General features: G+C 32.9%; 1 protein-coding gene across 2 annotated transcripts in view; it reads right to left on the bottom strand.

The window, feature by feature from the left end:
• Positions 1-3,890: 3,890 nt before the first annotated feature.
• fyco1b (FYVE and coiled-coil domain autophagy adaptor 1b) overlaps positions 3,891-18,664 on the bottom strand; it is a 51,246-nt gene continuing 36,472 nt past the window's right edge. For both annotated transcript variants that reach the window (XM_056445273.1, XM_056445281.1), the window contains exons 14-18: positions 13,705-13,831; positions 12,993-13,088; positions 11,403-11,613; positions 10,005-10,114; positions 3,891-7,547 (exon numbers count right to left, since the gene is read on the bottom strand). In XM_056445273.1, the coding sequence (XP_056301248.1) occupies positions 7,469-7,547; positions 10,005-10,114; positions 11,403-11,613; positions 12,993-13,088; positions 13,705-13,831 (623 nt within the window). In that variant the 3' untranslated portion in view covers positions 3,891-7,468. The remainder of the gene's footprint in view (positions 7,548-10,004; positions 10,115-11,402; positions 11,614-12,992; positions 13,089-13,704; positions 13,832-18,664) is intronic.

The raw sequence follows: 18,664 nt of genomic DNA, 5'->3' as shown, positions 1-18,664 counted from the left end.
AAATATATATATATATATATATATATATATATATATATATATATATATATATATATATATATATATATATATTAATACATGAGTAGTACAGAGAAAATGTTCTATGAACACAGCCACTGAATCACAGAAACTAAGACAGATTCTCAAATTTGTTCCCACAAATACTGAATATGTGATTCAGGATGCTCTCTGTGTGTGTGTTTGTGTGTGTGTGTGTGTGTGAGAGAGAGAGAGAGAGCGGTCCACATTGATATTCAACTCACATGTGTGTGTCTCTCTCTCTCTGTGTCTGTATGTGTGATAAATGTTGATGATGATGGGGTGCGGCCGCTGGAGGGATGTGAATGTGATTCTCAATGGCTTCATTAACCTTGAGAAGAGCTCTGGACTCTACTGTGATCAGATGGACTGGACGCTCAGCCTCTGCATCTAAACGCCATCTGAAGCAGAGAATAATCAATACAGAACGCATGGAGAAAGAGACGATCACAGTGAGAGAGACAACGCACAGCACGCACGCACACACACTACTGCAGCTGATGCCAAGGTCATGCGAGAGAGGGTTATTCTCCTATAGTAAAGGAGTGCCGTTGGACTGAGGTTAATATTTATATATATATATATATATATATATATATATATACATATATGACATTATTTATAGAGATGGTTGTGTTCCACATTGTTAAGAATCTATTGTTAACTGGAGTTACTATTTTTATTAAAACTATTGAAAGAAAAAACCCAAATAAAATGAATTAGGTGTTTGAGGAAAATTGTAAATGACAAACGTTGCCATGGCAACTAACTAAAAGAGGGAAGTCTTTTATACTATAATTAATATTAAAATTAACTGAACAATAATTACAATATAATACTGAAATAAATTGAAGGAGAGAAAGAAAGAAAGGAGGTAAAAAGAAAGAAAGAAAGAAAGAAAGGAAAGAAGAAAGAAGAATAGATAAAGAAAGAAAGAAAAAAAGAAAGAAAGAAAGAAAGAAGAAAGAAAGAAAGAAAGAAAGAAAGAAAGAAGAAATAAAGATGAAGGAAGGCACGAAGAAAGAAAGAAAGAAAGAAAGAAAGAAAGAAAAAAGGCAGCGAAAGAAAGAAGAAATAAAGATGAAGGAAGGCACGAAAGAAAGAAGAAAGAAAGAAAGAAAGAAAAAGGCACGAAAAGAAAGAAAGAATAAAGAATGAAGTGAAGGCACGAAAGAAAGAAAGAAAAGAAAGAAAGAAAGAATAAGAAGAATTAAGGAAGGCACTGAAAAAAAAAAAAAAAAAAAGAAAAAAAAGAAAAAAAAAAACAAAAAAAAAAGAAAAAAAAAAAAAAAAGAAAGAAAAAAAAAAAAAAGAGAAAAAAGAAAAAAAAAAAGAAAGAAGAAAAAGAAGAAAAAAAAAAGAAAAAAAGAAAGAAAATAATAAGAAGGTAAAGAAAAACAAGAAGAAAGAAAGAAGAAAATAAAATGAAGACGAAAGAAGAAGAAAGAGAAAGAAAGAAATAAAGAAAGAAAGAAAGAAAGAAGAAAGGAAAGAAGACTAAGAGCGAGGAAAATGTAGCACAAAGCACAGCCAAAATACAAAAAATCAAATATAAAAGCAAAGATAATTCAAAAATATGCATAAATATTATAATTGTGATGCAAATATATGCAAATCATAATAAAACATCAGAGTGGATAACATAAAATGAAGTTTAATAAAGTTATACATTTATAATAATTAACACACGTATGCAGAAAATATTAACTTGGCAACCAATATAAAATCTTTAAATACTAAATTTAAATCAAAATAAACTTTAAATACTATTTTAAATAAGAGAAACGAATTAAAAATAGTCAATTCACACATAAAGTAAATAAATCTATAAATATTTGACGTGTCAAATTACTTATAGATATTTAATAGATCTAAACATTTAAATATATAAAAACAAAAGCTGTTTCAAAATATTACACTCTATAATGATAATAAAAACTTGATAAATACAAATAAAAATTGTGTAACATTTTGGAGGTGCAATATAAATATATATATATCAAATTCATTTGTCATACAGGCTTTCTACAGGTTTCACCAAGTCAAATTGAAGACTTTTAAGACCTTTACAAGACTATTATGAATAAAATTTCAGACTATTACAGGACTAAATGCTAAGGAGTGTTTTCTAATGCAAAATTTTTGTAATTGTCCCACCCCCCAAAAAATATAATTTAGTTGTTTCTTAGCCACATTATTTCAAAAAATGTGTCAAAACAACAACAAAATCTAAAATAAACTATAATGTATCCACATCAGTCTGTCCAGGGGTGTGTTTCCCAAACAATGACGTAACTCTGAGATGAACTATCATAGTATGATGCATCGTTTGAGAAAAGAACGATGGAGTGTTTCCCAAAACCTGTAGTTTGTCGCAGATCTGTCGTTTGAACCATGTTAGTTATATCGTAAAACATATATGATGATGCTCTAAACGGGGTGGAGTAACAACTTCTTTAGAGAAGAACCCCATCATTTCTTTGTGCAGATTATATTGTTTTACACGCGCACACACACACACACACACACATAAAAAAAAAGAATCCAATATTAGTTTTGGTAAAAACATGCACTCGTTTTCCATATTAATTGAAATATATGTAAATGGAAGGTCTATGTTTACTTTACAAATATTATTGAGAATATTCCATAGTCTTTTCTAAAACATAAAATCACTTACAAAAGCTAACATGTATACTAATATCATATATAAATGATATAAATAAATAAATAATGCGGCTATTTATTAAGAAATGAAATTTAATTACTTTAATTACGTTATTACTTTAATAATAATTAAAAATAATATTAATGATGATGATTATTATTATTAGTTACTACTTTTGCAATTTGATACATGTAAACCACTGCAGAAATGTTCTAACCAACAGGCCCATGTTATATACAGAACAGATACTTAAATAAATAACCTACTGTACATTAAAAGCATTAGCGTATGCTATGTTTTTTGTTTCATCACAAGCTTTGGAGACGTAACATAAATTCTGCTTTTAAATAACAGGTCTCCTATAGTTTTTGTCATGAGCCACGGCTGTGTTCAAAATGACATCAATGTTTTCAAAGTGCACTTCGAAAGGAAGCACAATTGTAAACATGAAGATCGCTAAAACTGACCTGTAAAAATAGTTTGAAAGCAAATTACACCTAAGAGAGATGACTTTAATGCTAGAATGTTAGAATGTTCTAAACGAATAGGGTATAAGGGGGATACCTGGGAATAGAACACAGCCAGGAACTAGGTTTTTAACTACAGCTCCAGAGGTGTAGTTGCAAGCATACAAGTTTGCGACGTAGTTTGCGAATGTTCGTTGAAACGATGGATTTGGGAAATACCAAATCAACGAACTATGTTTGTAACAAGGGAACTTGCGACGTTAGTTGGCTAACGATGGTTTTTGGAAATACACCTCAGGTCAGTATCCTCACGAGGTAGCTATGAATACAAGTAAATGTCATTGTAAGTAAGATAAAATTAAATAAAATTGATAAATAAAACTTTTGGTAAAGGTTTTATTGGATTGTTGGTGATTGGATGAGTGTTGGCTCGATTTGGCTAGCTTTAAATGGACATAGGAAAAAATTAAAACCTGTTTATACTGATTTATCACAATATTTGAGTGAATTTAAGACATTTTAAGGCCTAAGATTTAGCCACTGAAATTTAAGACATTTTAAGACCCCACCTACCAAATAAATGTCCATTATTTAAAAGAGTTTGACTTTTTATGTGATTATTAATAGATTATTTCAGAAAACAGGAATTGTGAGATTAAGAAAAACATTTACAAACACACACAAACACACAGAGCGGAGAAAAAAATAGTCGAAAGTAAAGTCACCCCATTAGGCAGTTTTAATTCAACACCTTCAGTTCAATCCAGCTATAATACAGTATACTACTACTGTAACATCTCCGCTCCATACAGTAACTACATATAAAAAAATGTCTGCTAGTCACTCCGCTATGCTTACAGTTCTCTGATCAAACGCCGTCAACACACTCGCAAAAAAGTGCAACAGTGAAGAGTCAGTGCTCATTATCAAAAATGTAGAGATTTAAAAAAAAAAGTGTCATTAACTATATAATATGTCTCCATTCTGCAAGCTGGAGTTTTCTGTTATTGCACAGTGTGACTGACAGAAAGCCTCAATCATGCTAGAAAACAGTCAGCGAGTTATTGCTCATAAAACATTTTTTCCTAGCATCAGCTGAATGAAAATGCATTTTTTCTTTTTAAGAGGAAATGGAGTTTCTTCTTATTACCATGTGCTCATGCTTTCAGAATACAGATTTTATGTTAAAAAAAAAGTCATACAGCTGACTTATAAAGCTTTCAAACCCTGATGCCCAAAAGATTAAATATGCACTATGCAATTTCCCAAGAAAATATATTATATTTAGATTATTTATTATATTAGATTACACTACCTGACAAAAGTCTTGTTGCCTAAACAAGTTTTAAGAGCAACAAATAATAACTCGACTTCTAGTTGATCATTTGGTATCAGAAGTGGCTTTTATGAAAGGCAAAGGCCTCTAGATTATGCTTATTTTTCCAAAATAAAATATGATCATGCTTGATTTTTAATTTGTTTAATTAGGACAGTAAGGTCTGACTTTGCTTAGACAAAAGTCTTGTCACCTAACAGAAATAATGTACAGTATAGAATATAAAGTCATGCTGCAGTGGAGAAAGAATGAATATTGTGTATGACTCTCTTAAGCTTGGAGGACTGCATCCATACGTCTCTGCAATGACTCAAATAACTTATTAATAAAGTCATCTGGAATGGCAAAGAAAGCATTCTTGCAAGACTCCAAGAGTTCATCAAGATTCTTTGGATTCATCTTCAATGCCTCCTCCATCTTACCCCAGACATGCTCAATAATGTTCATGTCTGGTGACTGGGCTGGACAATCCCAGAGCACCTTGAACTTCTTTGCTTTCAGGAACTTTGATGTGGAGGCTGAAGTATGAGAAGGAGCGCTATCCTGCTGAAGAGTTTGCCCTCTCCTGTGGTTTGTAATGTAATGGGCAGTACAAATGTCTTGATACCTCAGGCTGTTGATGTTGCCATCCACTCTGCAGATCTCTCTCACACCCCCATACTGAATGTAACCCCAAACCATGATTTTTTCCTAAACTAAACTTGACTGATTTCTATGTGAATCTTGGGTCCATGCAGGTTCCAATAAGTCTTCTGCAGTATTTGTGATGATTGGGATGCAGTTCAACAGATGATTCATCAGAAAAATCTACCTTCTGCCACTTTTACAAAAGATCAACTAGAAGTCAAGCTATTATTTGTTGCTCTTACCACTGTGATCAACGACAAGACTTCAGGTAGTGTAGACTGAAAGGTTAAAAACTGAAATTGCATTTTAGCATATTCTTCTATTTATAAGACAGATGTTATATATAAAAAATGTTAAAGAAAACAGTCTGACGTCCCTGTATGTGAGTAACCTGATATCATTTAAGCATTTCCAAATCTACATTCACTAAATTCATCAATAACCAGTAAACAGTAATAAAGCTCTGGCGTAGTGCATTATCTGCTATCAAAACCGCTATTTTAACTAGTAACCACACAGCTCTCTCAGTTTCATTTCAGAGTTTTCAGCCATCTATTCCCTTTCAGTTTTATTAATGCATATGCTTGGTATTATTATAGATTTTTTCAAGAGTATGTTAAAATCATTCATGAATCACTAAAAAGGAGGAATGTGGCTTTGGAATTACACACGGTGTGAATCTCACGACCTGTCCTGGTCATATTATATCCCAAAATCAAATTAGCATGGATAAATGAAGCTTTGGATTATTAAAAATGTGTGTATTTAGATGTGAATTATAAAATATGCACTTTTCTTGCCTAAATTTGATCATTTATTTTTAAAAATGTATTTAGTATTAAATAAATGTGCTACAATAAATACAAGCATGATGTTTAGATTATTTGGTATTTAAAGTAATTATTATTATTTTTTACATTAGAGTAACAGGACAATATTTTAAAGCAGGGGTGCCCAAACTGGGTCCTAGAGGGCCGGTGTCCTAGAGAGTTTAGCTCCAACCCTAATCAAATACAACTGAAAGCTCTAACTAGCACACTAGAAACTTCCAGGCAGGTGTGTTGAAGCAAGTTAGAGCTAAAGTCTGCAGGACACTGGCCCTCCAGGACAGATTTTGGGCACTTCTGTTTTAAAGGGATAGTTCATCCAACTATTTTCGTTACAAAGACAATACTGAGATCATATAAAGTTGAGACGGAGGATTAAAAGTAATGATGTTGTAAATAATGTTCAGTTTCTCGCTCTGACTGATCGTTTAGTTCCAAATGGTGTTGAAATAGTCAGCATACTGTCTTTTCTGTCTAAATGTAATGTAGTGTATTCACAGCCCCGATAAAATAAACAAAAATTAAATGATGTTCAGTTTGTTGCATAGAGCGATCGTTTGGGAGCCATGCGGAAAGTATGATTTGCATGTATGTTTTTTTTTTTCTTTCTAAAAGTGAAGGCAGCCATGACATGATCCACACTCAGCAGTGAAAGTGAGACCAAAAGCATGCGCATCATTTAAATGACATTATCGCATTTTAGAGTTATGATTATGACAAGCATTTGATATGTTTTTCTTTCATAGCGAACACAGAGAGTTGTGCATGAAAATAAACATTGTCAGTTTAACAGTGTAACAGTGTCAGTGTAACTACTCTAAATATAATGATGAATATAATGCAAGAGTGAATCTGATAATGACAAATGTCTCATTTTATCAGTGAAAAGGTCTATTAATGTGCTCAATGACATATTGCAAGCGTATGTTTCAAACATAAGAATTCAATTTCAGAATTATGAATAGTTGTATTCTAATGTCATCACTTTAATGTGTATTAATGACCAGGATAAATTCAAAGTCTATTTAAGTCCACCATTCAGTCTTTACAGAATTTAGCATTTTAACCAACAGTAGACCTACACATAGGCCTAATATTATTACTGATTTACCATATGTTTGAGAAATAACAATAATAATTGCCTACTCATAACCTTTATTTTACATCTAAAAAATCATGATCTTTATTTCAAGCGAACAAAATTGTGATTCTCATTTCAGCCAGATTCGTGCAGCTCTGTTCCTTAATATTGCGCAATTTATTTAATGCAATACAATTAAAAAACATTTTATTAAAATAATTTGTTTTATATATTAATGCATAATAAAGTATCACTTATTTAATTTGATTCTGGGACCCAGATCTGTTCAGATTTAGTGAGATTCACCACACTATTCACTGAAAGCAGCATTGCATATTTGGCTTATAAGCAGCCGTAACCCTGGACCAGCAGTCCTGTGACCTGGTAAAGACAGAAGTGCGAGTATGTGTGTGACTTGTTTTCCTATGAAGAGCAGTCACTTCCGTTGCAGACCTCTGGCATCTCTATGCTCAGCTTGTACTGGACCTTCTTCGAGACAAACCTGTAAACAGAAACAACAACAAACCTTGAGATACGTTTACATAAAACTGTTATCTGCTAAAAATGGAAAACATCTTATTGGCTGTTAATTTCTATGATGACATTTTGGGGTCCTGATAACACAAACCTCTTAAAAAATGGTTTTTGTTTGTGTATTTATTTACATAGCACATTACAGGCTACACAGCAGCTTCAAAGTGCTGTACAATACAAAGTTAGACATAAAAACTATGTGACAACAATAAAACAGGCCACCAATGGGTAAGACTTTATTTTGATGGTGCCTATTGCACAATTTGATGACTAAAAGTTGTATTGCAACTACAGCACATGCCAATTACTTCTCATTTGAGTATTAGTAGACTGTCTGCTTCATTTCTGTTGATACTGCTCCTTCAACAGACATCTAACTGACAATAAGAAACTTTGCAAGTACATCAACTTACACTAACCCTAACCCCAACCTAACAGAATACTTATAATCTAATGAGAATTAGTTGGCATGTAGATTCAATGTAACATAAATTCAACAAAATGCGTTAAAGGGACCATCACCAATGTATTCAACGGACAGAGAACACAGCAGTTCCTGCAAAATCTCAATAAAATGTTTAAATGCTAGTATCAGTATGTTAGTCTTAAGCATATCAATTTGCATTAAGAAGATATAAACATCTAAACTTGCATTAAACTTTCTGACCAATCAGCTGCTCTTTAGTATATGACATGCCCCACCCCGTCAAGATGCTTCTCGTTTGCTTTTCATTTGATGAGCTTGAGTTCAAGCACTTTCACTGGCAGAGCTGTGAGAAAAACAAAATGCTATTGGCTTTTTTTTAAGGGGAGGAGCTACTCTATGTCCTGCCCTGCCTTTGTGTTTCATTTACATTTACATTTAGCCATTTAGCAGACGCTTTTATCCAAAGCGACTTACAAATGAGGACAAGGAAGCAATTTACACAACTATAAGAGCAGCAGTGAACAAGTGCTATAGACCAGTGTTTCCCAACCCTGTTCCTGGAGGCACACCAACAGTTCATGTTTTGGATGTCTCCCTCATCTGACCCATTAACTTCAGGTTTTGGAGTCTCTTCTAATGCAGAGTTTCCCAACCCTGTTCCTGAAGGCACGTCAACAGTACACATTTTCATCATCTCCCTAATCAAACACACCTGAAACAACTCATCAGAACATTAGAAGAGACTCCAAAACCTGAAGTTAATGGGTCAGATGAGGGAGACATCCAAAACATGAACTGTTGGTGTGCCTCCAGGAACAGGGTTGGGAAACACTGCTATAGACAAGTTTCAGGTGTGTAAAGTCTAAAAAGCAAAGCATTAGAATTTTTTTTTTTTCCAGTTGAGATTATATCAAACATCGCACAAAAATGCACATTTCAAAGTAAATCATAGGACCTTAAAAGAAAAACTTTTTTTTTTAAATCATTTAGCTGATCTCTGGGTCTACGGGGAGCACTTTTAGCTTAGTTTAGCGTAGATCATTAAATCTGATTAAACCATTACCATCTCGCTCAAAAATGACCAAAGAGTTTAGATCATTTTCCTATTAAAAACTCGACTCTTCTGTAATCACGTCATGATGGAAAAATAAAAAGTTGCTATTTTCTTGCACCTGCTGCAGCCATGATACGGCAACAAAGATCCTTGATTATTATGTTGGAATAAGAGATTTTGTACTTTTATTTTAAAGATTATATGACATTTTAAATTTAGTTGATAACGATTTTATAATATTGTTATTTCCCGCAATTGAATACAGTACTTTCAGTATCACCTCTGTTTGAAATGACAATCCAATCCTGAGACTGCAGCTCTGCACAAAACGTTTGGCCAGCGGAGAAATTAAAATGGTGGTGCCCAACTGAGTCTGGTTTCTCTCAAGGTTTTTTTTTTCTTCACTTTCGCCATTTAGTGAAGTTTTTTTCCCTCTCCGCTGTCGCCACAAGCTTGCATGGTTCAGGATCTGTAGAGCTGCGCATCGTTGGATTTGCCCTTCAATATTTGGACTCTCAGTAGTGATTATTAAACCACACTGAACTGAGCTAAACTAAACTGAACTTAAACACTACAAACTGAACTACACTGTTCCTATTTACTATGACCTTTTATGTGAAGCTGCTTTGACACAATCTACATTGTATAAGCGCTATACAAATAAAGGTGAATTGAATTGAATTGAATTGTTTAAATGAAATAAGCTGCAGGTCGAACAGGTTTAAGATTACAGATATGTTGCTATGACAACAACAAAACTACACTGGATCATGTCAAAAAGTCAATCAAATGTGTAGTCCCATACAAAGAATGGATTACTTTCATGAAACTGGGATGTTGTCATTTATAAGCAAAACTTCAAGAAAGAAAAAATACACAGGAAACAGTTTGCATTGTTGGTTTAAACGAAAACAATCAAAGATCTTATGGAGGGAAGTACAAACCTGGAGAAGGAGTTGTCGAAGATAAGTGTGTATTGTCCAGGGTTTCTGACCTTTAGCTGACCCTGAATTGTTTCCTTGTGAGATCTACATCTGGTCAGAGGAATCAGAACCTGAAAAACATCAACCTGCTTTGAGGGTTCATTCATCTGAAAAAGGGCTGAAAATTACCACAAATATCAATGACCAGGACACCATAAAATAACGAAAGTTATCAAAAAGTCAAAAGTTTCTTTTTCTAAACTGCACTTGACTTTTTCCTAACTGACTTTGCTTCTAAAAACGCAAGACGCTGTGCTCAGAAATGTTTTACAAAAAGCGCAGGGTGGCACAAGGTGCAAGTGATGCGATATTATGAACATGATGTAATAATGAATCTATTAGATATAGGGAAACAATATGTTATGACAAGCACTTCAAGATACATAATATAGCCACAATAAGCACCTTTACCATGATATAACGGTATATAAAATAGTTGTCTTGACCCAATTTTTACTATAAAAAGAAATTCGCATCTCTTCTGATTGGTTTACAGCTTTTGGACCAAACAGTGATGAGCTGTACTACGAGTGAAACTTGACACGGCATCAAAAAAATGCAGCACTCATGTGCACGGCGCTTTAAATGATGCAAGTGTAATGGTCACGTCTCTACACCACATGCTTACATAAAAAAAACAATAGAAAACTTGCATTGGAGAAGAAAAACACATTCTGTGTGAATGGCCCCTAATTCTCTCATAATAAACAGTTAAAAGCTAAATTTGCAGCCTCCTGTGATATTTTAATTCTCTATCAAATATTTCCCAAGTGATGTTTAACACATTATTAAACAAAATTGTTTTAATAACTGATTTACTTTGTCTTTGCCATGATGACAGTACATAATAATTTACTAGTTATTTTACAGTATACTAGAATTCAGTTTTAAGTGCAAGACTTAGTTCATTAGGATAACTTGGCAAGTTAGGTTAATTAGGATACAGTATTGAACAATGGTAGTTTGATCTGTAGCCAATCCCCCCCCAACCCAACCCCCCCCCCACCCCCCAAAAAAAAAATTAATTAATTAAAAAATAAATAAATAAATAAAAAAAAAAAAATCACAATTTTTGTAAGGGGTTAATAATATTAGCCTTAAATATGTATTAACAATTGTTTTATTCCAGCCAAAAAAAGAATAGAAAAGGAAATAAGACTTTATCCAGAAGAACCAAATATATAACAAGACATATTATGGAAAAATGTCCTTGCAACACAGGAAATATTTTTTAAAAAGTATGAGACTGAAAAATTGTGGCCAAATTAAGAAATCACCCCAGAGTGGATGAAAACATCATGAACAGCACACAAGAGTTATACTGAATAAAGCATATTTATGTCAAAGGCTGAATGTTACCTTGGCCTGTTCTAGAGGCGTATCTGTGGTCTCTCTGTAGACCACGCTGAAGGCGATGCTCTTGGGTTCAGAGGAGAAGGTCCAGCCGATTGAAGGGCCCGGATGTGCAGCGCTTATGAGAATTACACTGTAACAGCTGGACTTGATGAACAGCTCTCTGGATTTACTGCCAAATTGCATCACGTCATCCACACTGAATGGCACAGACAGCCTGTGAAAAACACTAATGTCAACACTGGTGTTCATGGGAATACTGACATTGGTTATTTGCATGAGAAACACACATTATAAACGTAATATCAGCATAATGGTAATTGTATTATTTAAAAAGAGATGTTATGTTATTATTATTTAAAATATATGTAAAGTAATAGAAGTTGTAAAGTATTTGTTGTATAGTCTTATTTATGATTAAAAAATCTTGAATAATAAGAAATACTACTATGATGAAGAAATGCTTTATACTTTATAACTTTAATACATAAAAATAATATTTCAGTAAGCCTTTCAATGTCACTTTAAACTGTATAAAAGTGTCTTGAAAAATTTCTAGTCAAATATTATTGACTGTCATCATGGCAAAGATAAAATAAATCAGTTATTAGAAATGAGTTATTAAAACTATTATGATTAGAAATGTGTTGAAAAAAAATCTGCTCTCCGTAAAATAAATACATATACATATACATATATATATATATATATATATATATATATATATATATATATATATATATATATATATATATATACACACATACACATACATATATATATATATACATACACACATATATATATATATATATACACGTACATACATACGTACATACACACACATACACACACACACACACACGCACACGCGCACGCGCACGCACGCGCACACACACACACACACACACACACACACACATATATATATATATATATATATATATATATATATATATATATATATATATATATATATATATATATATATATAAAAAAAATTTACATTAATTATATTTCTTGCCACATACATACCTACAGTATAAACAAAAGCAAAACATATATAAATTAATTAAAAGCAAAAAATTTACTAAAATCAAAACTCCTTCTGCACTGTAGATAATGCAGGGTTCCACACAATTTGTTCATGGTTGTCCCAACACAAATTGATTGAGTTGACCTAATTGTTTTTCATAAATTTAATTGGATTGAATATAAAACAATAAAGTCGTCCAAAAGAATCTCAAAAATTGTGTTGTTTTAGCTGGGTCAGTTGGAGTTTCTGTGTGGAGTTTGCATGTTCTCCCCGTGTTGGCGTGGGTTTCCTCCGGGTGCTCCGGTTTCTCCCACAGTCAAAAGACATGCGCTATAGGTGAACTAAATGAGCTAAATTGGCCGTGGTGTATGTGTGAGAATGAGAGTGTGTTGATGTTTCCCAGTACTGGTTTGCGGATGGAAGGACATTTGATTTTAATGTAAAAGGTGCACCTTTGATAATTATTGTGAAAAGCGCTATACAAATATACTTGAATTGAGTTGGATAGAAAAATCAGAAGGGCATCAGGACCCATCATTAGCAATGTCTGTCTCACTCACGTCCTTTCTCCAGATTTCAGCAGGCAGATCTCTGCATCCTGAACAGAGCCAATCAGCTCGTCTGAATCTTCTGTGCTGGTGACATCACTGCTGCTTCTGCAGACATGCATGTGCTTACATTTTATTCCTCGTCACACAGACAAATTTAATTACAGAAAAAAGAATCAGAGAACCAGTTGGCTAAACAAAGCCAACTAGATTCACTTTCATGTTTATACATTGAGATACAAGCGGCTCTCGAGCCATTGAATATTTCACTGTCAGGTCCAAAAGCTGTAAACCAATCAGAAGAGATGCAAATTTCTTTTTATAGTAAAAATTGGGTCAAGACAACTATTTTATTTACCGTCATATCATGGTAAAGGTGCTTATTGTGGCTATATTATGTATCTTAAAGTGCTTGTCATAACATATTGTTTCCCTATATCTAATAGATTCATTATTACATCATCTTCATAATATCGCATCACTTGCACCTTGTGCCACCCTGCGCTTTTTGTAAAACATTTCTGAGCACAGCGTCTTGAGATACACTGACAGGCACCATGTGTTCACGTCAAATTTGCTCTGATGAATTCAAATAAATCCAATAATGAAACGGAGTTTAGCTCAGCAGGAGCTAATTTAATTTTGTCTGTTACTTTAGCATGAATTCAGCGTGCTGTGTTTAACAAGACAGGTGTGTGTATGTGAGTGTGTGTGTGAGTCTCACAGCTGTTGTGTCTCTGGTGAAAGCGCAGTGGTGTAGGATGACGAGTCGCTGTCATGAACGCGGTTCACTTCATCTTCTGTGATGATGTCATACGCCATGTCGTCGGGTCGAGGGGACTTTAGTATCCCTTTAAAGACAACAGACACATTACACATAGGAATACAGTGCTCAGCATACCAGCATACATAAATACACCCCTCACAAATCTCTTTTTTAAATTTATATTTTTAATATGAAGCTATACAATATTATATCTGTGCATATCCATTAGATTAGTCAGTACTGAAGCCAAATCTGGAGCTTATCTAACAAAATATTTTACGATAACGGTATAAAAACTAGTACACCGAAATGTATGTTATAGAAAAATATTTATATTTATAAAATATTTAAAATGAGGAAAAAATCAAGAGAAGCAAAAAAAATTTCAGTTGAAATTTTGTAGTTTTAGTAGATTTTTTTTCAATATTTTGCTTGAGTTAAATTGATTTATCTTTCAATTTCTAAATATGTTTGGTGACTAAAATATTATTTTAATAAATATATCTCTTTATTAAATCTGTTTTGTTTAAATGCACCAAAATACATTGCCTATATTCACTGAGAAATGGAGAAAAATATTCATTTTCAAAATGGGCTGTACTCAATTATGCTGAGCACAAATGCAGGAAATTTGCATTAATTTGCATTTTGCATTAAAAAAAATGCAAAAACTTTTCCCAAAATGTAATACTGTCAAAATGTCAGGTGTGCTTAGAACATGTGTGTGAAGTTTGGAAGCAGAAAACATGCGAAAACATTCTTGTGTGTCTCTTTACATACAAATGCACCGCTGATCCCGCCCCAACTCATTCCTTAGGTATTTAGACGACAACAACAACAACAACAACAAAACGTCTTGCTGATTAGGTTTGTTAAAGGTGCTGTACAGTATTTAAGCTTTTGACTCTTTTAAAGCAGGAATAGGGAACCTTTTTTCAGCAAAGAGCCATTTCTGAGCTTTTTGGCAAATCCATTTTTAATGAGCCATTGAGGTATGTATATGTACATGCTGAGCAAGTCCATAAATGAATAAGGTCAATTTATAGATTTTTTTTCTTTTCGCCATCATCGCCACTCATGAATGTTGTTTGAATTTACGCGCGCAAGGTTACTATAAAAACGTAAGTTGTTTACCTTTTATTGGTGTCGCGATTCAACATGTTCATTGATTAAAATGCCCTTTCATTGTAAAAGTAGTTCTTATTCATTTTGCAGTAAAAATAATAATAAAAAATTAGAAGTAAAATTGTTATTATATTTTTATGGAATAAAATCACTGTCATTAATATTTTGTGCGTAAATAAAATTCACGCATCCGTAATTATAAAATCGTAAAGGAAAACGGAGCGTATTCGTAATTTTACGAGGGTACAATTTCAAAATCTGCAATTAGAACAGACACAGATACGACATTTTGTTTTTCTGTTTGTTTATGACTGATACATTTACGATGGGTGTACTTTACAAACACGAATTACAGTTTCTTCACAGACACGAAGTCCTGATAACGAGTACGAATCAAACAGCGAGACTTCACTGTCAAAATTACGTCACCGCTTCCACAGGCATTAATAAACAAGCGAGAGTCATCGATCACAACGGCGCGCCTGCTGGACGTTCGAGCTTACACACACCGTCTCAGATAAGATTTCTGTTATTCCCTCTTTGAGAAATGTCCGTCATGAGCTGTAATAAAGGTTGAGACTCAATGAGGTTCTATTTCGCTGTGTTTCTTGGACATTTTACTGAATCAAAATTAGGAACGGGCCGAGGATAGAGAGCTAACATAATGTCAGTTAACATTACAGGCAGCGAGCGCAGAGTCTCTCAGTGAATCACTGAACTATAACATGACATATGTTGATTAAGTCACCTTTTTTAAAGCCAGATCGAATATTGATCTATTATGTAATGAAGATATCAGCAAAAGGCAGTTTAAATATTTGAGGGTTTGTGCTCACCAGAAGTTTGTAACGTTAAACATTTATGAGACTATGAATCAAAATAAATAAATGTTAAATATGTGACCCCGGACCACAAAACCAGACATGAGGGGCAATCATCTGAAACAGACCTGTATGTCATCTGAAAGCTGAATAATTAAGCCCCTCATTGATGTATGGAGAGGAGATGATATGATCAGATATATATATATATATATATATATATATATATATATATATATATATATATATATATATATATATATATATATATATATATATATATATATATATATATATATATATATTATCTTTACATTTGTACAAAGTAAGGTATTAGTAACTATTGATATATATGTTTGTTATGTTATTTGTTATTATCTGTTTGTTATATTACTTGATTAAACTATTAGTTACATTATATTGTATTACTATAATTAATAAACTATTACCATAAACATTTATATTACCATTTAGCCGTATACTATTCGGTGTTTCTCTCTTTCCGTGTGTGTTTGTTCTATATTGGTGATTGTTTAATTACCACATTATATTTTGATTATTCTGGTTTATTTAAAGTTAATTAATCGATAAGAGTAAAACTTTTCTTTGTTTTATCAACCTATACTGGATAAATCTGTCTAATTTAATTTGTGTTCTCTGGTAATCTTAGAGTATTTGAGAGTTATTTAAACAGTTAAAATAGGTGACTTAATCAACATATGTCATGTTATAGTTAAGTGATTCACTGAGAGACTCTGCGCTCGCTGCCTGTAACGTTAACTGACATTATGTTAGCTCTCTATCCTCGGCCCGTTCTTCATTTTGATTCAGTAAAATTTCCAAGAAACACAGCGAAATAGGACCTCATTAAGTCTCAACCTTTATTACAGCTCATGACGGACATTTCTCAAAGAGGGAATAACAGAAATCTTATCTGAGACGGTGTGTGTAAGCTCGAACGTCCAGCAGGCGCGCCGTTGTGATCGATGACTCTCGCTTGTTTATTAATGCCTGTGGAAGCGGTGACGTAATTTTGACAGTGAAGTCTCGCTGTTTGATTCGTACTCGTAATCAGGACTTCGTGTCCGTGGTGAAACTGTAATTCGTGTTTGTAAAGTACACCCATCGTAAATTTATCAGTCATAAACAAACAGAAAAACAAAATGTCGTATCTGTGTCTGTTCTAATCGCAGATTTTGAAATTGTAGCCTCGTAAAATTACGAATACGCTCCGTTTTCCTTTACGATTTTATAATTACGGATGCGTGAATTTTATTTACGCACAAAATATTAATGACAGTGATTTTATTCCATATATTTTCAATAGGAAACGGATTTCTTGCCATTTTTTAAAACTGTAAAATATTATTGAAGGGAGACAGCTGTAGAGCCTCATATTTTTGGTCAAAGAGCCACATGCGGTTCTCGAGCCATAGGTTCCCTACCACTGCTCTAAAGCATAAAATACCATAATATGTTTGCAGATATTTAAGAAACATGCTAAGTGAATATACTTGTTTATCTGAAAAACAATGCTGAAGTCAGATATTGTACTTTGAAAATGTGTGTAATGTGCCAGAAGGCTGTCTTTGTTTTGCTTCTTTTAATCCGCCTAATGCCACTTTAGCCAATTATAATTCAGCACCCTGGGTTGCCTTGAGGGAAAACAGCGTGTTTCATATATTCATTCATTCAGAAAGGCTCTCAAAGCATCTGTCCATGACTGAAATGCAACCTCCGGCGGATAGTAGCAGATTCCGAAATGAGACGCAGATTCAGAGTTCCACATGAGGTTACTAAGTAGCAAATAATATAAATATTACAAAAGTAAACATTAGATAGGTGAGCCAGTTAGATTGTAACCCTGTGTCCTAACAACACGATACGTGATGAGATTTCGAGTGATAAGTAATTTGGCTCTTTGCACCAGATGAAACATGACAGAAACATTTAAATACAGCCTTTCAGAAGCACAGAATATGCACTCACTCACGAAATGGTAAGGTTTATAATTTAATTAATACATATTACATATCAACCTTTTTAACATTATTAAATGTAGATGCTGAATCACTGATATGTAATGGTTTTGAGTTTTTATTTTAAGGATCTGAGGTGATCTATCTGCTGCTGCTTTCAGTAGTATGGCAATAAATGTCGTGTAAAATGGCATTCAAACTCACATTATTAGTATTTAACACTGAATAAAGCACATGAGGAGTACCTAGGTGATCACTGTCAGTTTTCTGTTGTTCAGATGCAAGAAATAGAAGCCGTTTCTAATATATCAATTCAAGGTGTTGGTTAGAACAAAAACTCCACAAAAACTTTTAATGTGGTAAATATTCCTTCTATCGCGTGCTGTTGCCTTTATTTACAACACAGTTTAAATCAGCCTTAACCCTTTGACTGCCTGCTCTATCAAATGGTTGACCATGTTTTTACTGTTTTAAATAATGACTTCAATTTTTTTTAAATGTCTTTAATATTAAATGTCTTTAATATCAAATCTAATTAAAAATGAATAAATTAAAAGGAAAAAACTAAAAGTTTTTCATATTAATCTTATTAATACTTCCCCACATTATAATTCGTTATTTACATACTTCTTTATTTCCTCTTTTGTTCTATTCATTGTCCTTTTCTGTTTCTATCAAATTTTTTTTATTTTTTTTTAATTATTTTTGTTTATTTAGTTTTTCCTCTCATTTTCCCCACAACCAAGTTTCATATAACTTCAAAGGTAACAATAATAATAATTATTTGATTTAATAAAAAAAAATGTGAATCTGAAATATTTTATGACGTACTTAAAAAAAAAAAAGGTGATTTAGTTTTCAAAAATGTTTTATTTTGAATATATTTTTAAATAAATTGGTCTTACACTTCATATTTTCTAATTTTCATAGTATATGTATTAATTGTGGTGCTTTTACAATAAACCGACATATCAACCATTTGGTAGAGGTTAA

This window comes from Danio aesculapii, chromosome 2, assembly GCF_903798145.1.
Source record: "Danio aesculapii chromosome 2, fDanAes4.1, whole genome shotgun sequence".
Classification (NCBI taxonomy): Eukaryota; Metazoa; Chordata; class Actinopteri; order Cypriniformes; family Danionidae; genus Danio; species Danio aesculapii.
Note: the sequence above shows the minus strand (reverse complement) of the source record. Positions and strands in the feature narration are given on the sequence as shown.